General features: G+C 43.2%; 1 protein-coding gene and 1 long non-coding RNA gene across 2 annotated transcripts; both read left to right on the forward strand.

The window, feature by feature from the left end:
* The first annotated feature begins 255 nt into the window (after positions 1-255).
* LOC109906724 (ribose-phosphate pyrophosphokinase 2-like) lies at positions 256-15046 on the forward strand. The gene is made up of 7 exons (XM_020504583.2): positions 256-597; positions 8366-8549; positions 11444-11542; positions 11793-11917; positions 12188-12361; positions 12966-13125; positions 13390-15046. Exons 1-7 carry the CDS (start codon positions 476-478, stop codon positions 13480-13482), a joined length of 957 nt encoding a protein of 318 aa, XP_020360172.1. The 5' UTR covers positions 256-475; the 3' UTR covers positions 13483-15046.
* A 1026-nt stretch (positions 15047-16072) lies between these two features.
* On the forward strand, positions 16073-18655 carry LOC109906725 (uncharacterized). The gene is made up of 3 exons (XR_002257451.2): positions 16073-16330; positions 17271-17383; positions 17764-18655. It is a non-coding gene; the product is annotated as an uncharacterized LOC109906725 (long non-coding RNA).
* The last annotated feature ends 382 nt before the right edge of the window (positions 18656-19037 follow it).

Consider the following 19037-nt stretch of genomic DNA (forward strand, 5'->3'; position numbering starts at 1 on the left):
ATACTTGGGTTTGCAAGGTTGCAGGGGGTGTTGAGTAGGATTAGATAGGGTAAATAGTGGAATAGGGTGGTGTTTCTTTATCATTTTATTGAGGGCTAATAGTTGGTAGGATATTTTTTCCTTTTCCCCGACTGTATAATACTGTATCACAAATCAATTTTATGTAGGTACGCCGTGAATAGCCTCATTCTCCGGTACAATAGGTGGCAGTGCATGCACCTTAAATTGGATGCGAGCCGCCAAAACAATCCCAAATAATAAGAAGAAGAAGAATTAGGAAGTGGCATTTCCGCTCTACCATGCAAACACGATTCTCACTTCCTTTTCAGTTTTAGGTCTCCTCTCGTGCTGATCTGCTATGCGTGGGCTACAACGATAATAAGTTAACTTGTTAGCTAACTTGCCCCTTGAGGGATAATTGTTGCATCCAAAATCTCCTACTCGCACAACCAAATTGCACAGAAATATTTAGGACATGCCGAACATCGTGCTTTTCAGCGGGAGCTCCCACCAAGACCTGTCACAAAAAGTGGCTGATCGCCTCGGACTGGAATTAGGGAAAGTGATAACGAAGAAATTCTCCAACCAAGAAACATGGTAGGTTTATTTTTTTACTCATTTCTCGTCTGTCTTTAGATAGGTGCATGATTAGCTAATTTACCAGCTGAGCTAGCCTAGCAAGCTCGCAGGCGCTGGACGTTAACTTTACTGCAGCCTGGGTCATGCATGCACATGTGCGCAAGAGTAGTAAGTTTGCCAGCTATGCGAACGTCACTGAATAACACTAGCTTGCTGACGTTATTACATCAATCACTAAATTGGCTAGTTAGTTATATCTAGTTATGTAATCACATGGTCGCGCATGCTGGTGTTCATTGTTGAGTCGTAACTTTGAAAGATACATGCTAGCTAGTTTGCGAAAAGACTCACGTGACTTGATAATAGCCAACAGTTCGTGTAAACAGAACCAACAACCGCAGCAACAGAGAACAAGGCCACGTTCAGTATGCAAACGTCTTGAAATGTTGCAGCTACAAAATGTAATGAAAATGAGTGATATCTGTGCAGGTAGCCTAGTGGGTAAGAGGGTTGGGCCAGCAACCAAAAAGCCGGCTGTTTGAATCCCCTAACCGACTAAGTGAAAAATCGGTCGATGTGCCCTAATTGTACCTTCAGAGAGCCTCTGCTAAAATGATTATTTTTTAATCTGTGTTTTTTATTCGAATTGTTCCTATAATTGTTTGCCCTGCTGCCACCCCGTGTTCCTTCCCTGCCTACATTATGTCATGCACTTCATCCTAATTGTACCTGTAAATTGCTCTGTATATGCATCTCTGCTAAAATGATATATGTTTTTCATTTATACATTTTCCTTATCTGATTTATTCCTATAATTGTTTGCCCTGCTGCCACCCTCAGTTCCCTTGTAGCCTAAATGATTTTTATTTTATTTGACCTTTATTTAACCAGGCAAGTCAGTTAAGGACAAATTCTTATTTTCAATGACGGACTAGGAACAGTGGGTTAACTGCCTGTTCAGGGGCAGAACGACAGATTTGTACCTTGTCAGCTCGGGGATATGAACCTGCAACCTTTCGGTTACTAGTCCAAACGCTCTAACCACTAGGCTACCCTGCCGCCCCTTAATCTAGGTTCATTTCCAGCCAGTAAGCAAACTGACCTAATTGTTCAGTAGAGATGGTAACTACATAAACCTGCGCTGGTGCATGTAGACGTTACAATACTTGCAATATGATGCAATGGGTGAGAGTGAGTTCACTGCACTGCCCCATGAACCAAGGTGAGCTAAGGTCTATTGATTTAGCCTAGCTACATTGTCCCCTATGTGCAATAGTGGGTTTTTGTCAGCTATATTAATACAATAATCCGCTTTAGCATTTTGTGGATACTTTTGGAGAAAGATTGGCCTGTTAAACAGCCACCACTAACATTGAGTGGCTGCTGCCAACACACTGACTCAACTCCAGCCACTTTAATAATGGGAATTGATGGGAAATGATGTAAAATATATCACTAGCCACTTTAAACAATGCTACCTAATATAATGTTTACATACCCTACATTATTCATCTCATATGTATATACTGTACTCTATCATCTACTGCATCTTTATGTAATACATGTATCACTAGCCACTTTAACTATGCCACTTTGTTTACATACTCATCTCATATGTATATACTGCACTCAATACCATCTACTGTATCTTGCCTATGCCGCTCTGTACCATCACTCATTCATATGTCTTTATGTACATATTCTTTATCCCCTTACACTTGTGTGTATAAGGTAGTAGTTTTGGAATTGTTAGCTAGATTACTTGTTGGTTATTACTGCATTGTCGGAACTAGAAGCACAAGCATTTCGCTATCCTCGCATTAACATCTGCTAACCATGTGTATGTGACAAATAAAATTTGATTTGATAGTGGGACACCTATCAAGATCTTAAGATCATATTGTGGGATGTCCTCCTTGCAAGGACGTAGTGTTAATAACTATTAAGATGATTGCCGGTGATAGTTTTATACTCAGCTGGCCCCTCCCTAGATTTTGTGTTAAATGCTCTACACCAAAGCTTACTCTGCCTCTTACCTAGTTCTGAACACCTCCAAAACAAAGGTCATGTGGTTTGGTAGGAAGAATGCCCCTCTCCCAACCAGTGTGATTACTGCCTCTGAGGGTTTAGCGCTTGAGGTAGTCCCCCCATACAAGTACTTGGGAGTAAGGCTAGACGGTACATAGCATAGCTTAGGTTAAATCTGGACATGGTTTCCTGTATTGTAATCACCCCTCTTTCCCCCAGCTGCCAAACTAACCCTGGTTCAGATAACCGTCCTACCTGTGCTAGATTACGGAGATGTGATTTTATAGATGGGCAGGTAAGGGTGCTCTCGAGCGGCTTGATATTATTTACCATTCGACCATCCGATTCTCCTTAGAGGACACATCACTGCACTCTATACTCTTCTGTAAACTGGTCATATCTGTATACTCGTCGCATGACCCATTGGTTGATGCTTATTTATCAAATCCTCTTAGGCCTCACTCCCCCTCTTAGGCCTCACACCCCCCTATCTGAGATATCTACTGCAGCCCTCATCCTCCACATACAACACCTGTTCTGCCAATCCTATTCTGTTAAAGGTCCCCCAAGCGCACATCCCTGGGTCACTTGTCTTTTCAGCTCGCTACAGCTAGCGACTGGAACAAGCTGCAACAAACACTCAAACTGGACAGTTCTATCGCTTCATTCAAAGATTCAATCATGGGCACTCTTACTGACAGTTGTGACTGCTTCATGTGATGTATTGTCGTCTCTACCTTGCCCTTGGTGCTGTTGTCTGTGCCCAATGTCTGTACCATGTTTTGTGTTGCTACAATGCTGTGTTGTCATAGGTCTCTCTATGTTGTGGTGTCTCTTGTCGTGATGTCATTTATTTTTCATCCCAGCCCCAGCAGGAGGCCGCCATTGTAAATAAGAATTTGTTCTTGACGGACTTGCCTAGTTAAATAAATAAAAAAGTATAAAACACACCGAGAATCTCACTGCCTATAGGTACTTAACACAGTGGGAGGTCGTTCCTTCTCTTGCAAGAACAAAAACAGAACCTGTAACTACGAACCTACTTTTTTTTTAAAATAAGGGCATTTTCTCCGTACATCATGGATGAGCCAGTTGCACTTCATATTAGAGGTTGACCGATTATGATTATTGGAGACCCAAAAAAGCCAATAACCATTTTATATATATATATATATATATATATATATATATATATATATATATATTTATTTATTTATTTGTAATAATGACCATTACAACAATACTGAATGATCACTTTTTTATTTTAACGTAATATAATACATGCATAAAAATCTATTTAGTCTCAAATAATGTGGTTTAAATAATGCAAAAACAGTGTTGGAGAAGAAAGTAAAAGTGCAATATGTGCCGTGTAAAGAATAGCTAACGTTTAAGTTCCTTGCTCAGAACATGAGAACATATGAAAGCTGGTTGTTCCTTTTAACATGAGTCTTCAATATTCCCAGTTAAGAAGTTTTAGGTTGTAGTTTATTATAGGAATTACAGGACTATTTCTCTCTATACCGTTTGTATTTCATATACCTTTGACTATTGGATGTTCTTATAGGCACTTTAGTATTGCCAGTGTGACAGTATAGCAACACAATGACAACAGCCACCATCGAAGCAGCGTTACCCATGCAGAGCAAGGGGAACAACTACTAGAAGGCTCAGAGCGAGTGATGTTTGAAACACTATTAGCGCGCGCTAACTAGCTAGCCATTTCACTTCGGTTACACCAGCCTAATCTCGGGAGTTGATAGGCTTGAAGTCATAAACAGCGCAATGATTGACACACAACAGCATATCAGCATATCGATTGCGCAACCAGGGGTGGAAAGACCCTGGATCATTGTTACTCTAACTTCCGCGACGCATAGGGGCGGCAGTGTAGCCTAGTGGTTAGAGCATTGGACTAGTAACCGAAAGGTTACAAGTACAAATCCCCGAGCTGACAAAGGTACAAAATCTGTCGTTCTGCCCTTGAACAGGCAGTTAACCCACTGTTCCTAGGCCGTCATTGAAAATAAGAATTTGTTCTTAACTGACTTGCCTAGTAAAATAAAGGTACAAAAAAAAAAACGACTGACCACGACTCCATTTTGTTGATCCCTGCCTACAGACAGAAACTAAAACAAGAAGCTCCCACGCTGAGGTCTGTCCAACGCTGGTCTGACCAAGCTGACTCCACACTCCAAGACTGCTTCCATCACGTGGACTGGGAGATGTTTCGTATTGCGTCAGATAACAACATTGACGAATACGCTGATTAGGTGTGCGAGTTCATTAGAACGTGCGTTGAAGATGTCTTTCCCATAGCAACGATTAAAACATTCCCTAACCAGAAACCGTGGATTGATGGCAGCATTCGTGTGGAACTGAAGGCGCGAACCACTGCTTTTAATCAGGGCAAAGTGTCTGGTGACATGACTGAATACAAACAGTGCAGCTATTCCCTCCGCAAGGCTATCAAACAAGCTAAGCGCCAGTACAGAGACAAAGTAGAATCTCAATTCAACGGCTCAGACACAAGAGGCATGTGGCAGGGTCTACAGTCAATCACAGACTACAGGAAGAAACCCAGCCCAGTCACGGACCAGGATGTCTTGCTCCCAGGCAGACTAAACAACTTTTTTGCCCGCTTTGAGGACAATACAGTGCCACTGACACGGCCTGCAACGAAAACATGCGGTCTCTCCTTCACTGCAGCCGAAGTGAGTAAGACATTTAGACGTGTTAACCCTCGCAAGGCTGCAGGCCCAGACGGCATCCCCAGCCGCGCCCTCAGAGCATGCGCAGACCAGCTGGCCGGTGTGTTTACGGACATATTCAATCAATCCCTATACCAGTCTGCTGTTCCCACATGCTTCAAGAGGGCCACCATTGTTCCTGTTCCCAAGAAAGCTAAGGTAACTGAGCTAAACGACTACCGCCCCGTAGCACTCACATCCGTCATCATGAAGTGCTTTGAGAGACTAGTCAAGGACCATATCACCTCCACCCTACCTGACACCCTTGACCCACTCCAATTTGCTTACCACCCAAATAGGTCCACAGATGATGCAATCTCAACCACACTGCACACCGCCCTAACCCATCTGGACAAGAGGAATACCTATGTGAGAATGCTGTTCATCGACTACAGCTCGGCATTCAACACCATAGCACCCTCCAAGCTCGTCATCAAGCTCAAGACCCTGGGTCTCGACCCCGCCCTGTGCAACTGGGTACTGAACTTCCTGACGGGCCTGGACTTCAGGAAACAGCAGAGGGAACACCCCCCCATCCACATCGATGGAACAGTAGTGGAGAGGGTAGCAAGTTTTAAGTTCCTCGGCATACACATCACAGACAAACTGAATTGGTCCACTCACACAGACAGCATCGTGAGGAAGGCGCAGCAGCGCCTCTTCAACCTCAGGAGGTTGAAGAAATTCGGCTTGTCACCAAAAGCACTCACAAACTTCTACAGATGCACAATCGAGAGCATCCTGGCGGGCTGTATCACCGCCTGGTATGGCAACTGCACCGCCCTCAACCGTAAGGCTCTCCAGAGGGTAGTGAGGTCTGCACAACGCATCACCGGGGGCAAACTACCTGCCCTCCAGGACACCTACACCACCCGATGATACAGGAAGGCCATAAAGATCATCAAGGACATCAACCACCCGAGCCACTGCCTGTTCACCCCGCTGTCATCCAGAAGGCGAGGTCAGTACAGGTGCATCAAAGCTGGGACCGAGAGACTGAAAAACAGCTTCTATCTCAAGGCCATCAGACTGTTAAACAGCCACCACTAACATTGAGTGGCTACTGCCAACACACTGTCAATGACACTGACTCTACTCCAGCCACTTTAATCATGGGAATTGATGGGAAATGATGTAAATATATCACTAGCCACTTTAAACAATGCTACCTTATATAATGTTACTTACCCTACATTATTCATCTCATATGCATACATAGATACTGTACTCTATATCATCGACTGCATCCTTATGTAATACATGTATCACTAGCCACTTTAACTACGCCACTTGGTTTACATACTCATCTCATATGTATATACTGTACTCGATATCATCTACTGTATCTTGCCTATGCTGCTCTGTACCATCACTCATTCATATATCCTTATGTACATATTCTTTATCCCCTTACACTGTGTATAAGACAGTAGTTTTTGGGGAATTGTTAGTTAGATTACTTGTTCGTTATTACTGCATTGTCGGAACTAGAAGCACAAGCATTTCGCTACACTCGCATTAACATCTGCTAACCATGTGTATGTGACAAATAAATTTTGATTTGATTTGAACAAAGAGCTGCTGGCAAAACGCACAAAAGTGCTGTTTGAATGAATGTTTACGCGCCTGCTTCTGCCTACCGCCGCTCAGTCAGATACTTAGATGCTTGTATGCTCAGATTATATGCAACGCAGGACAAGCTAGATAATATCTAGTAATATCATCAACCATGTGTAGTTAACTAGTGATTATGATTGTTTTTTATAAGAAGTTTAATGCTAGGTAGCAATTTACCTTGGCTTACTGCAAGGCAGTTAACCCACCGCTCCTTATTTTCACATTTCATTATTTACTTGAGGCTAAATTGATTTTATTGATGTATTACATTTAAGTTAAAATAAGTGTTCATTCAGTATTGTTGTAATTGTCATTATTACAAATGAATAAATAAAAAATTGGCTGACGTAATCTGCTTTTTTGGTTCTCCAATAATCGGTATCGGCATTGAAAAATCGTAATCGGTCGACCTCTAGTTCTTAACTAATAACCTTTTATGTTTGGGGGGAGGTCAGGAACAGGTTTTTTAACTGGTTATCTTATTATTTCATCAAACAGTGCGCTTAAAGCATCAGACAAGCTCAGTGCATACTGTGGATTTATTAAGTTAGGGTGTGCCTATATATGGGAAATAAGTTTTAAAAACCAATCGATTGGTCGAAAGAACACTCTCGGTCGATCACTTTTTTTTAATACTCTGTGACAGTCCTGGTCTGTACAGTAGCGGTGGGTCTCGTGTCTCCTCACGTCTTGCTTACGCTCTCCCCTTAGAACACAGATTCCCTCGTGCCTCCTCTTCTGGGTGGTTCAGATAGGTAGACAGACTGTTGCGTTAATTGCCTCTCTTGGTCAGATGTGAGCACATGACTCCAGCGGAGGAAAGGGGGTTGTCCTGTCTGGAATGTTTCAGACATTTCTTTTTTTACTTGTTTTGATGCCTGCAACTTGTGGAGAGGTGTGTGTGTGTGTGTGTGTGTGTGTGTGTGTGTGTACACTGATTCCCGGAAGTCTGCTTTTCCACACGCACTTTCAAATGAGAGTTCTCATGTGATGCTAGTTAGTCAACATTAAGCTTGTTCCGGTCACTCCAATTTACTGTACCAGACCTCCATCAGTCCTCCGCTTTTGGTGTGCAGTTATGATACTGTGTTGTTGGAAAGTGATTCTTGGTGCAGTATCTTTCATGAGTGAATAGCAGTTGCCCTTTTTTCTAAGCATACCTTGTAGGGGGAGGGGAGATGGCCTAGTTGATAAAGGTCCTTGGTGAGAAGATTATGATCAGCCTTCTCCGTCAGGGTTTAGGAGCAATAGGCGTAGAGCGAGGAGGGAGGAATGATCTTCTCTACCTCTGTGTGGAGGTGAGTGTGAGGTTCCGTGGTGGTGGTAAGAATTATGATACTCATCCTTTCCTTAAGATGCCACTAAATAATAATGCCGCTTCTCTTGGTCAGCGTGGAGATCGGGGAGAGCGTGCGCGGCGAGGACGTCTACATTGTGCAGAGCGGCTGCGGCGAGATCAACGACAACCTGATGGAGTTGCTGATCATGATCAACGCGTGCAAGATCGCCTCGTCGTCCCGCGTCACTGCCGTCATCCCCTGCTTCCCCTACGCCCGGCAGGATAAAAAAGACAAGGTAAGCTTACCTTCCGGGCTGCTCCTAGGCACAAATAAGTCACGACTATGATTCACTGTGTGGTGTTCAGTATGTAGTGCAAAACGTAGCATATTTACAGTACCAGTCAAAAGTTTGGACACGCCTACTCATTCAAGGGGTTTTATTTGTACTATTTTCTGTATTGTAGAATAATAGTGAAGACATCAACTATTAAATAACATATGAAATCATGTAGTAACCAACAAAGTGTTAAACAAATCCATATATATTTGAGATTCTTCAAGGTCGCCACCCGTTGCCTTGACAGGTTTGCACACTCTTGGCATTCTCTCAACCAGCTTCATGAGGTAGTCACCTGCAATTAATTTCAATTAACAGGTGTGCCTTGATAAACGTTAAATGGTGGAATTGATTTCCTTCCTCTTGTGTTGTGACAAACTCCATATTATGGCAAGAACAGCTCAAATAAGCAAAGATGAAGGTCAGTCAATCCGGAATATGTCCAACTTCTAAAGTTTCTTCAAGTGCAGTTGCAAAAACCATAAAGCACTATGAAACTGGCTCTCATGAGGACTGAATAAATGCAAGTAACAGACACATCTCACAGTTCAAGTAACAGACACATCTCAACATCAACTGTTCAGAGGAGACTGCGTGAATCAGGCCTTCTTGGTCGGAATTGCTGCAAAGAAACCACTACTAAGAAGAGACTTGCTTGGGCCAAGAAACACAAGCAATGGATATTAGACCCGTGGAAATCTGTCCTAATTTTAGATTTTTGGTTCCTACCACTGTGTTTTTGTGAGACCCAGAGTAGGTGAACGGATGATCTCTGCATGTATTGTTCCCACCGCGAAGCATGGAGGTGGTGTGGGGGTGCTTTGCTGGTGACACTGATTTAAAATTCAAGGCACACTTAACCAGCATGGCTACCACAGCATTCTGCAGCAATATGCCATCCCATCTTGTTTACGCTTAGAGGGACTACAATTTGTTTTTCAACAGGACAGTGACCCAACACACCTCCAGGCTGTGTAAGGGCTATTTGACCGAGGAGAGTAATGGAGTGCTGCATCAGATGTCCTGGCCTCCACAATCACCCGACCTCAACCCAGTTGAGATGGTTTAGGATAAGTTGGACCGCAGTGAGGGAAAAGCAGCCAACAAGTGCTCAGCATATGTGGGAGCTCCTTCAAGACTGTTGGAAAAGCATTCCAGGTGAAGCTGGTTGAGATGGCTAAGAGTGTACAAAGCTGTCATCAAGGCAAAGGGTAGCTACTTTGAGATTCAGATGTGAATGTCATCCAATAACTTCTGTGTTACTACACAAAAACCATATGAGAAATACAGCATCTACCAAATATACTGTCCTGTTTGAATCAGAGCATGGTTCATCACCCGACAACAATTAGGCCTAATTCTCGTTAACAGTTTGTGCTAATGTTACTTAACTGAAAGTTGACGTCAGGCATTCCAAGAGGGGAGAAAGGGTTCACAGACCACCGCTTATCTGGTAAATGATTGTCACACACTCTTCCAGTTAATAAAGTAACAACAGTTTCCTCATGTAGCAAGCCAGTTGTTCTGAGGCCTATCCAACATTCCACCGTTTCTCCCTCCATCAACCCAAAGACAGTGTATCAAGCACCAGTTACTATCGTGAGACCCTAAGCATGAGATCTCAACGTTTTGGAGCATATTTAACCTTTAACTAGGCAAATCAGTCTAGAACAAATTCTTATTTACAATGACGGCCAAACCCGGACGATGCTGGGCCAATTTTGCGCCGCCCTATGGGACTCCCAATCACAGGCCGGATGTGATATAGCCTGGATTCGAACCATGTACTAGTAAGGCACTGCACTGAGATGCAGTGCCTTAGACCGCTGTGCCACTCGGGAGCCCTGTTATGTTTTCTAACATGAAGGTGGAACATGCCAGACCCCAAAGGCCCCTCTCTCAGTGGCATACTGTAGCCCAGTGTCTCCCTGCTCCAGTACTCCAGTGTACCCCCAACAGCACACATTTTTGCTGTAGCCCCGGGCTGACTTAACTGATTCAAGGTCATGTCTAGCAGGGATCCTGCTAATGTCAATGACGTCATAACTTGTATATTCGAGGTCACGTTGGAGAATTTTTGCAATTTAGCTAACCCTTTTCCTAACCTTACTTCAATGTTCCTAACCTGCTTTGAAAAGTCACTTCTGACATCAGGGGCATCCCATCTAGAAACCCTGATTCAACTCATTGAGGTCTTGATGATTAGTTGCATCAGGTGTGCATGTCTGGGCCTACAACAAAAATGTGTGCTGTAGGGGTTACTGGAGGACAGGTTGGGAAATACATCTGTAGCCTATACAAACACTCTGAACTACAAGTTCTAGAACAGGACATAACAGATTTCTGACGAGTGTTTACTTACGTTTGTAAATCAATGTTCAATACAAGAAGGATTTATGTTTGATTATACCAAATGATGGATGTTTAATTCCACATGTTGGCCTATCACTGAGGCATGTTAAATCCATTCATGGCACTGTGGAATGTGACCTAGTACAAAATTGAAACAAGTTGAAACAAGCATCTTTCCAGAGTTTCCAGAGAACTTGTGTGTGTAAATAAAGTAACCTGTGATTTGTCCCCTGAAACCAGAATCTCTACGGTCACCTTGTGCTGCTATTTGGCTACAGAGGGCTGTGTGTGCATTAACCGCAGAAGACTAAGATGTCTGTGTTGAACACGTGACAACCTGTAGCCAACAAGGATTGTGTTCCTTGTGGAGGAGCAGAGCATTTAGACTTCACTAGTTATTCAAGTCCAGGGCATTTTACTGTAGTACTACAATTGTTGCCACGCTGAATAATTAAATTGTGTGCTTCATTTGAAAGAGCCTGTAACTCCCTCTGTCCCAGAGTCGTGCTCCCATCTCAGCCAAGCTGGTGGCCAACATGCTGTCTGTAGCCGGCGCCGACCACATCATCACAATGGACCTCCACGCCTCGCAGATCCAGGTAGGCAGCGTCCAACACGTCACAGCAATGCAATTGCAGGGTGCAGTTTCCCCTGTCGATTTAAATGAAGTTATATTGAATTGAAACGACTAGTAGTAGTTGCTCAATTTTAGTTTCATTCCAAGTTATTGCAGTGAAGTCTGAAGTTGTCGCTATGTTTTTGCTCAATATTGGGCTAATCGGAGAGGCTGTATATTATCATGTTATTAAAGGGGAAATGTTGTAAACTTTTTCTGATCTCTCTCTGTAGGGATTCTTCGACATCGCCGTGGACAACCTGTATGCAGAGCCCGCGGTCCTCCAATGGATCCGGGAGAACATTCCAGAGTGGAAGAACAGCTGCATTGTGTCCCCTGACGCTGGAGGAGCCAAACGGTAATAACCAATTCAATGTGGCAGGGTCACATGAACCAGGTACGGCTGGTCCTGAGGTCTTCAACAATGTGGAACAGCTATGGGGAAAGTCAGAAATGTTTGGACCTGTTCATCTCTCCCTTGTTTAACCTTTCATTGGGGTTTGTTTGTACTTGTCCATCTTCGAGATGAGTTATGCTCGACTTCTGGAGGTCATGCGAATGAGATGCTATTTCAGCTGAGCGCTGACATGCATATCTCATATTTCTTTGTTTAAATTCCTGTATCCAGAGTGACCTCCATAGCTGACCGTCTGAATGTGGAGTTTGCCCTCATCCACAAGGAGAGGAAGAAGGCCAACGAGGTGGACCGCATGGTCCTGGTCGGAGACGTGAAGGACCGCGTGGCCATCTTGGTCGACGACATGGCCGACACCTGCGGTACCATCTGCAAAGCTGCTGAGAAGTGAGCGACCGTGTGTGTGTGTCTGTGTACACTCACACAGCTCCTAATAGCCCCAAAGTTATTCTACCATGGCCTTGATCTAGTTTATTTGTGTTTGGCTTGTGGTGTCAATACAAGTCAGTATTTATAGCTGGTTGCTATGTAGTCTCATCTGTTGAGCATCCGTTGATCTCAAATCACCGTATTGGTTATTGACCTGAACCACTGTATCAAACCTAATGAGAGAGATTATGTAGAGGGTGAGGAGTGATGTGAAGACTCAAAATCCACTCAGGGTTTTTTTCTGCATCAGAATGGGGGCTTTGCCCAAATGTAGAAGCCCTGCGGTTTGCTGCAGTTACAAAACGTAGCTGTTTTTAAAGTTTTCTGCTATTTTTATTTTACTGTTTGAAAAGGGGAAAAAGTCATTATCGTTTGTTCCAGTCTCAACCATGGCTCCCGTTTCATTGTCTCTCTCTTCAACATTTCACTCTTCTATTTGATGCTTGTGCATATTTCATTTTTCAACTTTGCTCATATGCATTATTTTATCTGACTTTCAAATGCAGTTTCCATATTACTGTCACATTGTTTTTTATATTACACCACTCATATCTCTCTCTAGATTGATTGATGCCGGTGCGATCAAGGTTTATGCTATCCTCACGCACGGCATATTTTCCGGTCCGGCCATCACGCGCATCAACGATGCTCCCTTCGAGGCCGTGGTGGTCACCAACACCATCCCCCAGGAGGAGAAGATGAAGTCGTGCCCAAAGATACAGGTACCCACTGTCCAGATGGGCACTTCCTGTTTACTCACACGTCCTGGTACCTTTTAGCCAATGAGGTTTGAGGAATCCCTTTGTTGATACATGCAGCATTTTGCCTCTCCCATGCCTCGAAACTGTAGCTTGCTGCTGTTAGAGCTAACCATTCCAACCAGGATTGATTGGCTGCCCTATAGGTTGCCTGACCTGAGGCACTGGTTGATGGCGGTCTGCTATAGAGATGTATCTATTATGATGTATTTCTATGGTCTCCACCAGATCATAGATATAGCCATGATCCTGGCCGAGGCGATCAGGAGAACCCACAACGGCGAGTCGGTGTCCTACCTCTTCAGCCACGTTCCCTTGTAAAGGATGGCCACGAGCAGAGGCCACAGCAGCCATTTCCTCTCCTCATGGTCCAATCAGCTCGCACCTTCAATGACCCCCGCCCTCCCGGAAGTCCTTAAACCCTGACGGTTTGGGCCAATTACATGTGGCCAATTCCTAAAGGCCACGCCCACTTTCCCAGCTCCGTTGTTCCGTGTGGAGACCCAAGAAAGAGTATCACCTCCTCTGAGACCAGCAAGTTTCTATTTATGCGTATTACCATGTTAAGATTTCCTTACTGTGTTTGTTTCAATATCATGCTTTGCCAGCCTTGCCACCCAAGGCATCTGGCTGTCGTTTTAACCCAAGGTCCATTGCCTAACGATGTTCCTGTTTGTTTAATTTTCCTTCCATTTCACTATAAATGAAAGCATTCCATTGTGTGATGTCACTTCTTGATTCATCTGACTGTTCTAACCTGCTCTGGAGAATCTGCAACGCTGTTGGTTTTAGAGGCACCTTTGTTTCATCAATACACGCCGATTACGAAATACCAGGGTCCTATTCACTAGACTAAAAACGGTAGCAAATGGGGGGGGACTATCTGTACAATAAGAAATGCCTGTCTTCATTTTCTGTTGTGGGATTTTTTGCTACGGTGTGTGCTAATCAATGCCACCTAGGGTTGTTTAGTCATCAACAGCTGATTTGTTTTTGATTTGTTTATTTCTTTAACCAGCAACATTTTGGTTAGTGTGGGCCTTTTTTTCCAGAGTAAAGACTGTATTTGTTCAACCAGCAAATAGATTCCTACATAATGTTTAAGCATCTAGCATTGTCTTCTTAACGTCCCAATATTGTATCATGGAATTCAATTTGAGATATGAGAGAGACCGTTCTAAGCATTTCCACAATTTCTGGCATTCTAGTTAAAACATTATTTTGTTAGTGCCACGTAACAAGGCCAAATCTGATTTGCCATTTTACTTTCCTTCATTTAGTATGCCCCTGGTGGTGCACTCCCTCTTGTGACGGACTTGTGTCATTGCAGGGCCTCATGCTCACTTTCGTATTTCTGATTTACCATCTTGAAATTGCTAATTTACTACTCCAACACCACTACTAATCTCCTGCTGCCCAGTTTTTCAAAAGTTATCTTTTCAGATTTCGGCAATCGGATAGGATGAAATTAATAGAACGGGTATCCATATTCAAGTCAATGATACACCCGCTGTATTTATGTCAATTTAATCCCATCCGATAACTGGGGACAGTACCTCTGTATATCAAGTTTATCCATCTTCTCAAAGGGTGATTGGTCGAACAACCCACACCCATAAGGTCATGAAGTATAAAAATGGTACTTTCCTCATGTCTTGAATGTTTATTTTTTTTCAAGTATTAGTTGAGAAAAAAGTTATAATGTATGAGTGTAACTCCTCTGCGTTCATTTTCTCCTGTTGTACGGTGAGTGTGCGCCGAAGGCAGTCTTCAGAATGAATTAGCGGATGGGTTGAAAGCTGCTGGCCGACAGGCAGCCACACGTTCTCTTTTTTTTACACCACCAGGGTTTTCATTGACAATAAAAACTTTGACAATGACATTACGTAATGCTGACTGTCTCTTTTCTTTGACCTTTGGTTACTGAGGATCCTCAGATGAGTTGTTATAGACAGTACACTGTTATTTTCCCTATTGGGGGGGGGGGGGGGGGGGGGGTGTTATCCCATTGGAAGATGTGAGTAATTAGGTGGCCATTAGGTGGCTACTCATCGCACCATAATCTTATTGCAGTGCCATGTGAGAGCAAGGACCTTGGTTGAATTCATGTTTGTCAATTGCAGGTTTTTAGAAAGGCAAGTTCACCAAACTGGGCATGCAACACTACCGCCCAACCACCATCTAGGATCAGGTCCTCCTTGACCATGTAATCTTATTAATTGTGATCTAAAAGGCTAAACTGGTACTAGATCAGCACTCCTAGTCTGAGATGCTTTCCCCTGGACTCCCATCCAAGGACCAAGCAGAACGAATATCCTTGTCTGAGCCTAAACAACTGCAAAAAAGGGGGATGCTTGTTGGTGTGGCTGATGGCTACAGCCATATATAGTGTGTGTATATTAGATAGCCTACTACCCTGACGGTGGGTGGGTTGCCTTAATACTGCCTTGTCACGTTCTGTATAAAGAGTTGGCAACAGTTTCTCAGACATGAGGACTGTCATTTTTGATTCCTTAGTGGTGGATAGTGGCTGATGAAAATATCCATAGCTGGCGTCCACGTGCTTATTAGGTATTTAATCTGAACCAGGCCAAACTATTACGTAACCATAACAATATACTTCACAAAGGATCATCAGGTGAAAATAAGACAAGTGCTATTAGATACAATTTGCCAGTGGGAATAATCATATGCGTTTGTTCATATAGAAACTACTGGATCGAACAGAGGTAATAGAAGGGACATGTTTTTTTTTTCTCTCTTTTGGAAATCAAAGGGTGTAAGAAAAAGTCACATGATAATGGTGATAAATACAGTATGTGATACCTCCATTTTCCGACAGGTGGCGTCTTGTGCATACTTCTCTCTGTGGTGCCTGAAACTCGGTGAATAAAGTGATTAAAAACACATCTGTGAAATTTTGGACACGTATCACGTCTCCATAATTTGTTCAAATTCCCGCCGTTGAAAAATGAGGTTCAAATGTTGTATTCTAATTTTAATATGGCATGTATTTAATTTCCAAGTCGCTCCTGGATGGAAGCTGTGTCATGACGTCAGACTCATTTGCATATTGCTCAGTATATCTCCTATGCTTGCGCAAAGGCGGGACACACTGCTGCAACGCGAAGCCTGGAGAAGTACAATTAGTCCATCAGTCCCAACTTTGGTAAGCACTGATATTCATATTTACTTTATGGTATTGGGTCATGTAAAAGTAGGATGCCTGATATCTGCTGAAATGCTGCCAGAATAGTGTAACTAACCTGAATTTATCCTTGCGAGAACATTCTAACCTGTACCATGCCAAGGACAAAAGGTGCGACTAGAAATATGTTTGGATGGGTGCAACCTCTTTTTTTGAAAGAAACATCTAACTAGTAAAATAGAAAAGACTGGATATGTGTTCTATTTGAGGTTCGTTGTGTAACACTAGCCATATCAGTCTATATCCTTTGTTCAGATTGTCTGTGGTGGCGATAGGCTACACTCAATTGTCATGCGTAATAACATTTGAAATGTGCCTTCAGATAGTATGTTATGACACGTATAGTCATGAATGGGCCTATTTGAGGGAGTCGCGGTACAATTTGGGAGCCTATCTTCGAAGGTAAAGCGGATCTGGGCGGTGGTTCTCCAGATTGCGCTGCCCAAGGGAGAGGCGAGTCTTAGACCAAACATGTGGAATTGACGTCTGATCAGCATTGTAGACAAATATTTTTTAAATGCATATATTATGCAGTATCTTGATACTTTAAAGGTTGATTTGAACGCATAGTTGGTTATGTGTGGCCAACCGCTTTTTCTCTTTTCGGCGTTCTCAACAGGGGAACGCGTATTGTTATGTAAATGTTCATTTTGGGGAATATTAGGCGCCATTCATTGTGGGGTGCGGTTTTGTGCCCCTGTGTGTGACATGGTCCCTGAATTGGATAACGGGATGTGAGGCAAATTGCACCAGGCTCTGCTTGAGGCGAACAAAAGAATTGCAGGCGCACTACTTGCACGTTTTGGTCACGTCCCTAGTTGCGCACTTGAGGAAAATATATTGTGGCTGCAGTACTGTCTGCGCATATGTTTAAGTAAAACAATGCTTCTCGTTTTGACAGATTCTTCGCAATCATGTCTGACAAGCCAAATCTCGAGGAGGTCGCCAGCTTCGACAAGACCAAGCTGAAAAAGACCGAGACGCAGGAGAAGAATCCGCTGCCGACTAAAGAAAGTAAGGATACAGACATTTATGCAATAGTCTGACATTATGATATGACACATGAATACTATATTTAAAAAATCTTAATAGACCTATCCCACTGGGCACACACTGGTTGAATCAACGTTGATTCCACATTATTTCGATGAAATTGTTGAACCAATGTCTGCCCAGTGGGATGCATCATAAGAAGGCTACTGTAGGCCTACGGGTACTCTTATAGAATATAATCCTACCTTTTCAATATTAACATTGTGTGTCTAATCTACGCTACAGTAGACATGACAGGCCTAGGGTAAGTGAAAGACCATTTATGCCTCAAGGGTGTTGCCAGTGAGATTCTCATCACTGTTTTTTTATCTCTCTGTCTCTCTCTCTCTCACTGTTCCCAGCCATTGAACAGGAGAAGCAGGCGTCGTCGTGAAGACCATCCCTCCGTCATGCACTGTAACCCCCTCCTCCTGCATTGCCTTCTTTTCACTCACTTCTTTTTAGCTGTATAACTTGTCAAGAAAAAACCGACCAACAACACAAAGCTGTACTGCGATGGATGACCATCCATGTCCAGGAGCTGACCCCGCCCCTCCTACCACCTCCACCAATAGAGGAGCAGGCCCTCGCCTAGCCAGGCCAGGAATGAGGAAGTACTACCAACCAACCAGGGGCGGTACGGTGAACGGTACCAAAGTTGTCGGGTGTGGTGTCCAAACATCAACACGGGGTAGAGAGGGCTACAGGATGTGGCCTTGGATCTAGGAAGTTGCGTCTCTCGTTTGACATCCTATTTCCTGTGTGGCCTCTTGTCGACCTGGTAACACACGCCCCAACGGTCTCCGGCTTTTTATATTTTAGTTTCGGAAAAATGCAAAACCTTTTTTTGTTTTTACACTGGTAATATGATTAACATACCCATCGGTTAATACAAGTTTTCTGTCAGATATTTTTTTTATCGAACCAAGGATGAAAAAACATAACCCATCTAGTCTTGGGAGATACTCGTGTGGACTTTATTTACGTCGATGTTTTTAAAACGTTTATTGTACGGTGACCTTTTTTATCAATGTGATTTGGGAAAGCTTTTTGTGTTGCACCCTGTCTCTGAATTGTTTAATATTGTAAGGAAAAAAGATCATTACTGGAAATTAATTCCATGTGTTCTGCAGTCGATCAAATTATTTGGAGTTTTCTAAATTCCCAGCAGTCATGTTAATCTACCACATACCATTACCAATAATGGAAACAGTGAAATGTTGTAATAAAAAAACAATTTGTTTCTATGAAGTGAATTGCGACATGCTTTCTTTATCCATGCATTTTTTTTAAACTTAGTGGACCACCCACGTTCTGTATGTGTCAACTAAGGCCAAATCTCTGGTCTGCCGACTAACCCACATTTCGTGCTCTACACAACCCATGGGCGATGACCCTTGACCCTGCAAGGCTATGAGACTGTTTGTACTGGGAACATCCACTCAAAAACCACAATATTTTGATTGATGTATTTTACAAATTTAACTAGGCAAGTCAGTTAACAACAAATTGTTAATTACAATGACAACCTGCTCTCTAGTAGGCTGTCAAACAGCCCTGTTCAGGGGGCAGAACAACACATTTTTACTTTTGACAGCTCAGGGATTCGATCCAACAACCTTTCGGATACTGGCCC

This window comes from Oncorhynchus kisutch, linkage group LG16 (genome assembly GCF_002021735.2).
Source record: "Oncorhynchus kisutch isolate 150728-3 linkage group LG16, Okis_V2, whole genome shotgun sequence".
Classification (NCBI taxonomy): Eukaryota; Metazoa; Chordata; class Actinopteri; order Salmoniformes; family Salmonidae; genus Oncorhynchus; species Oncorhynchus kisutch.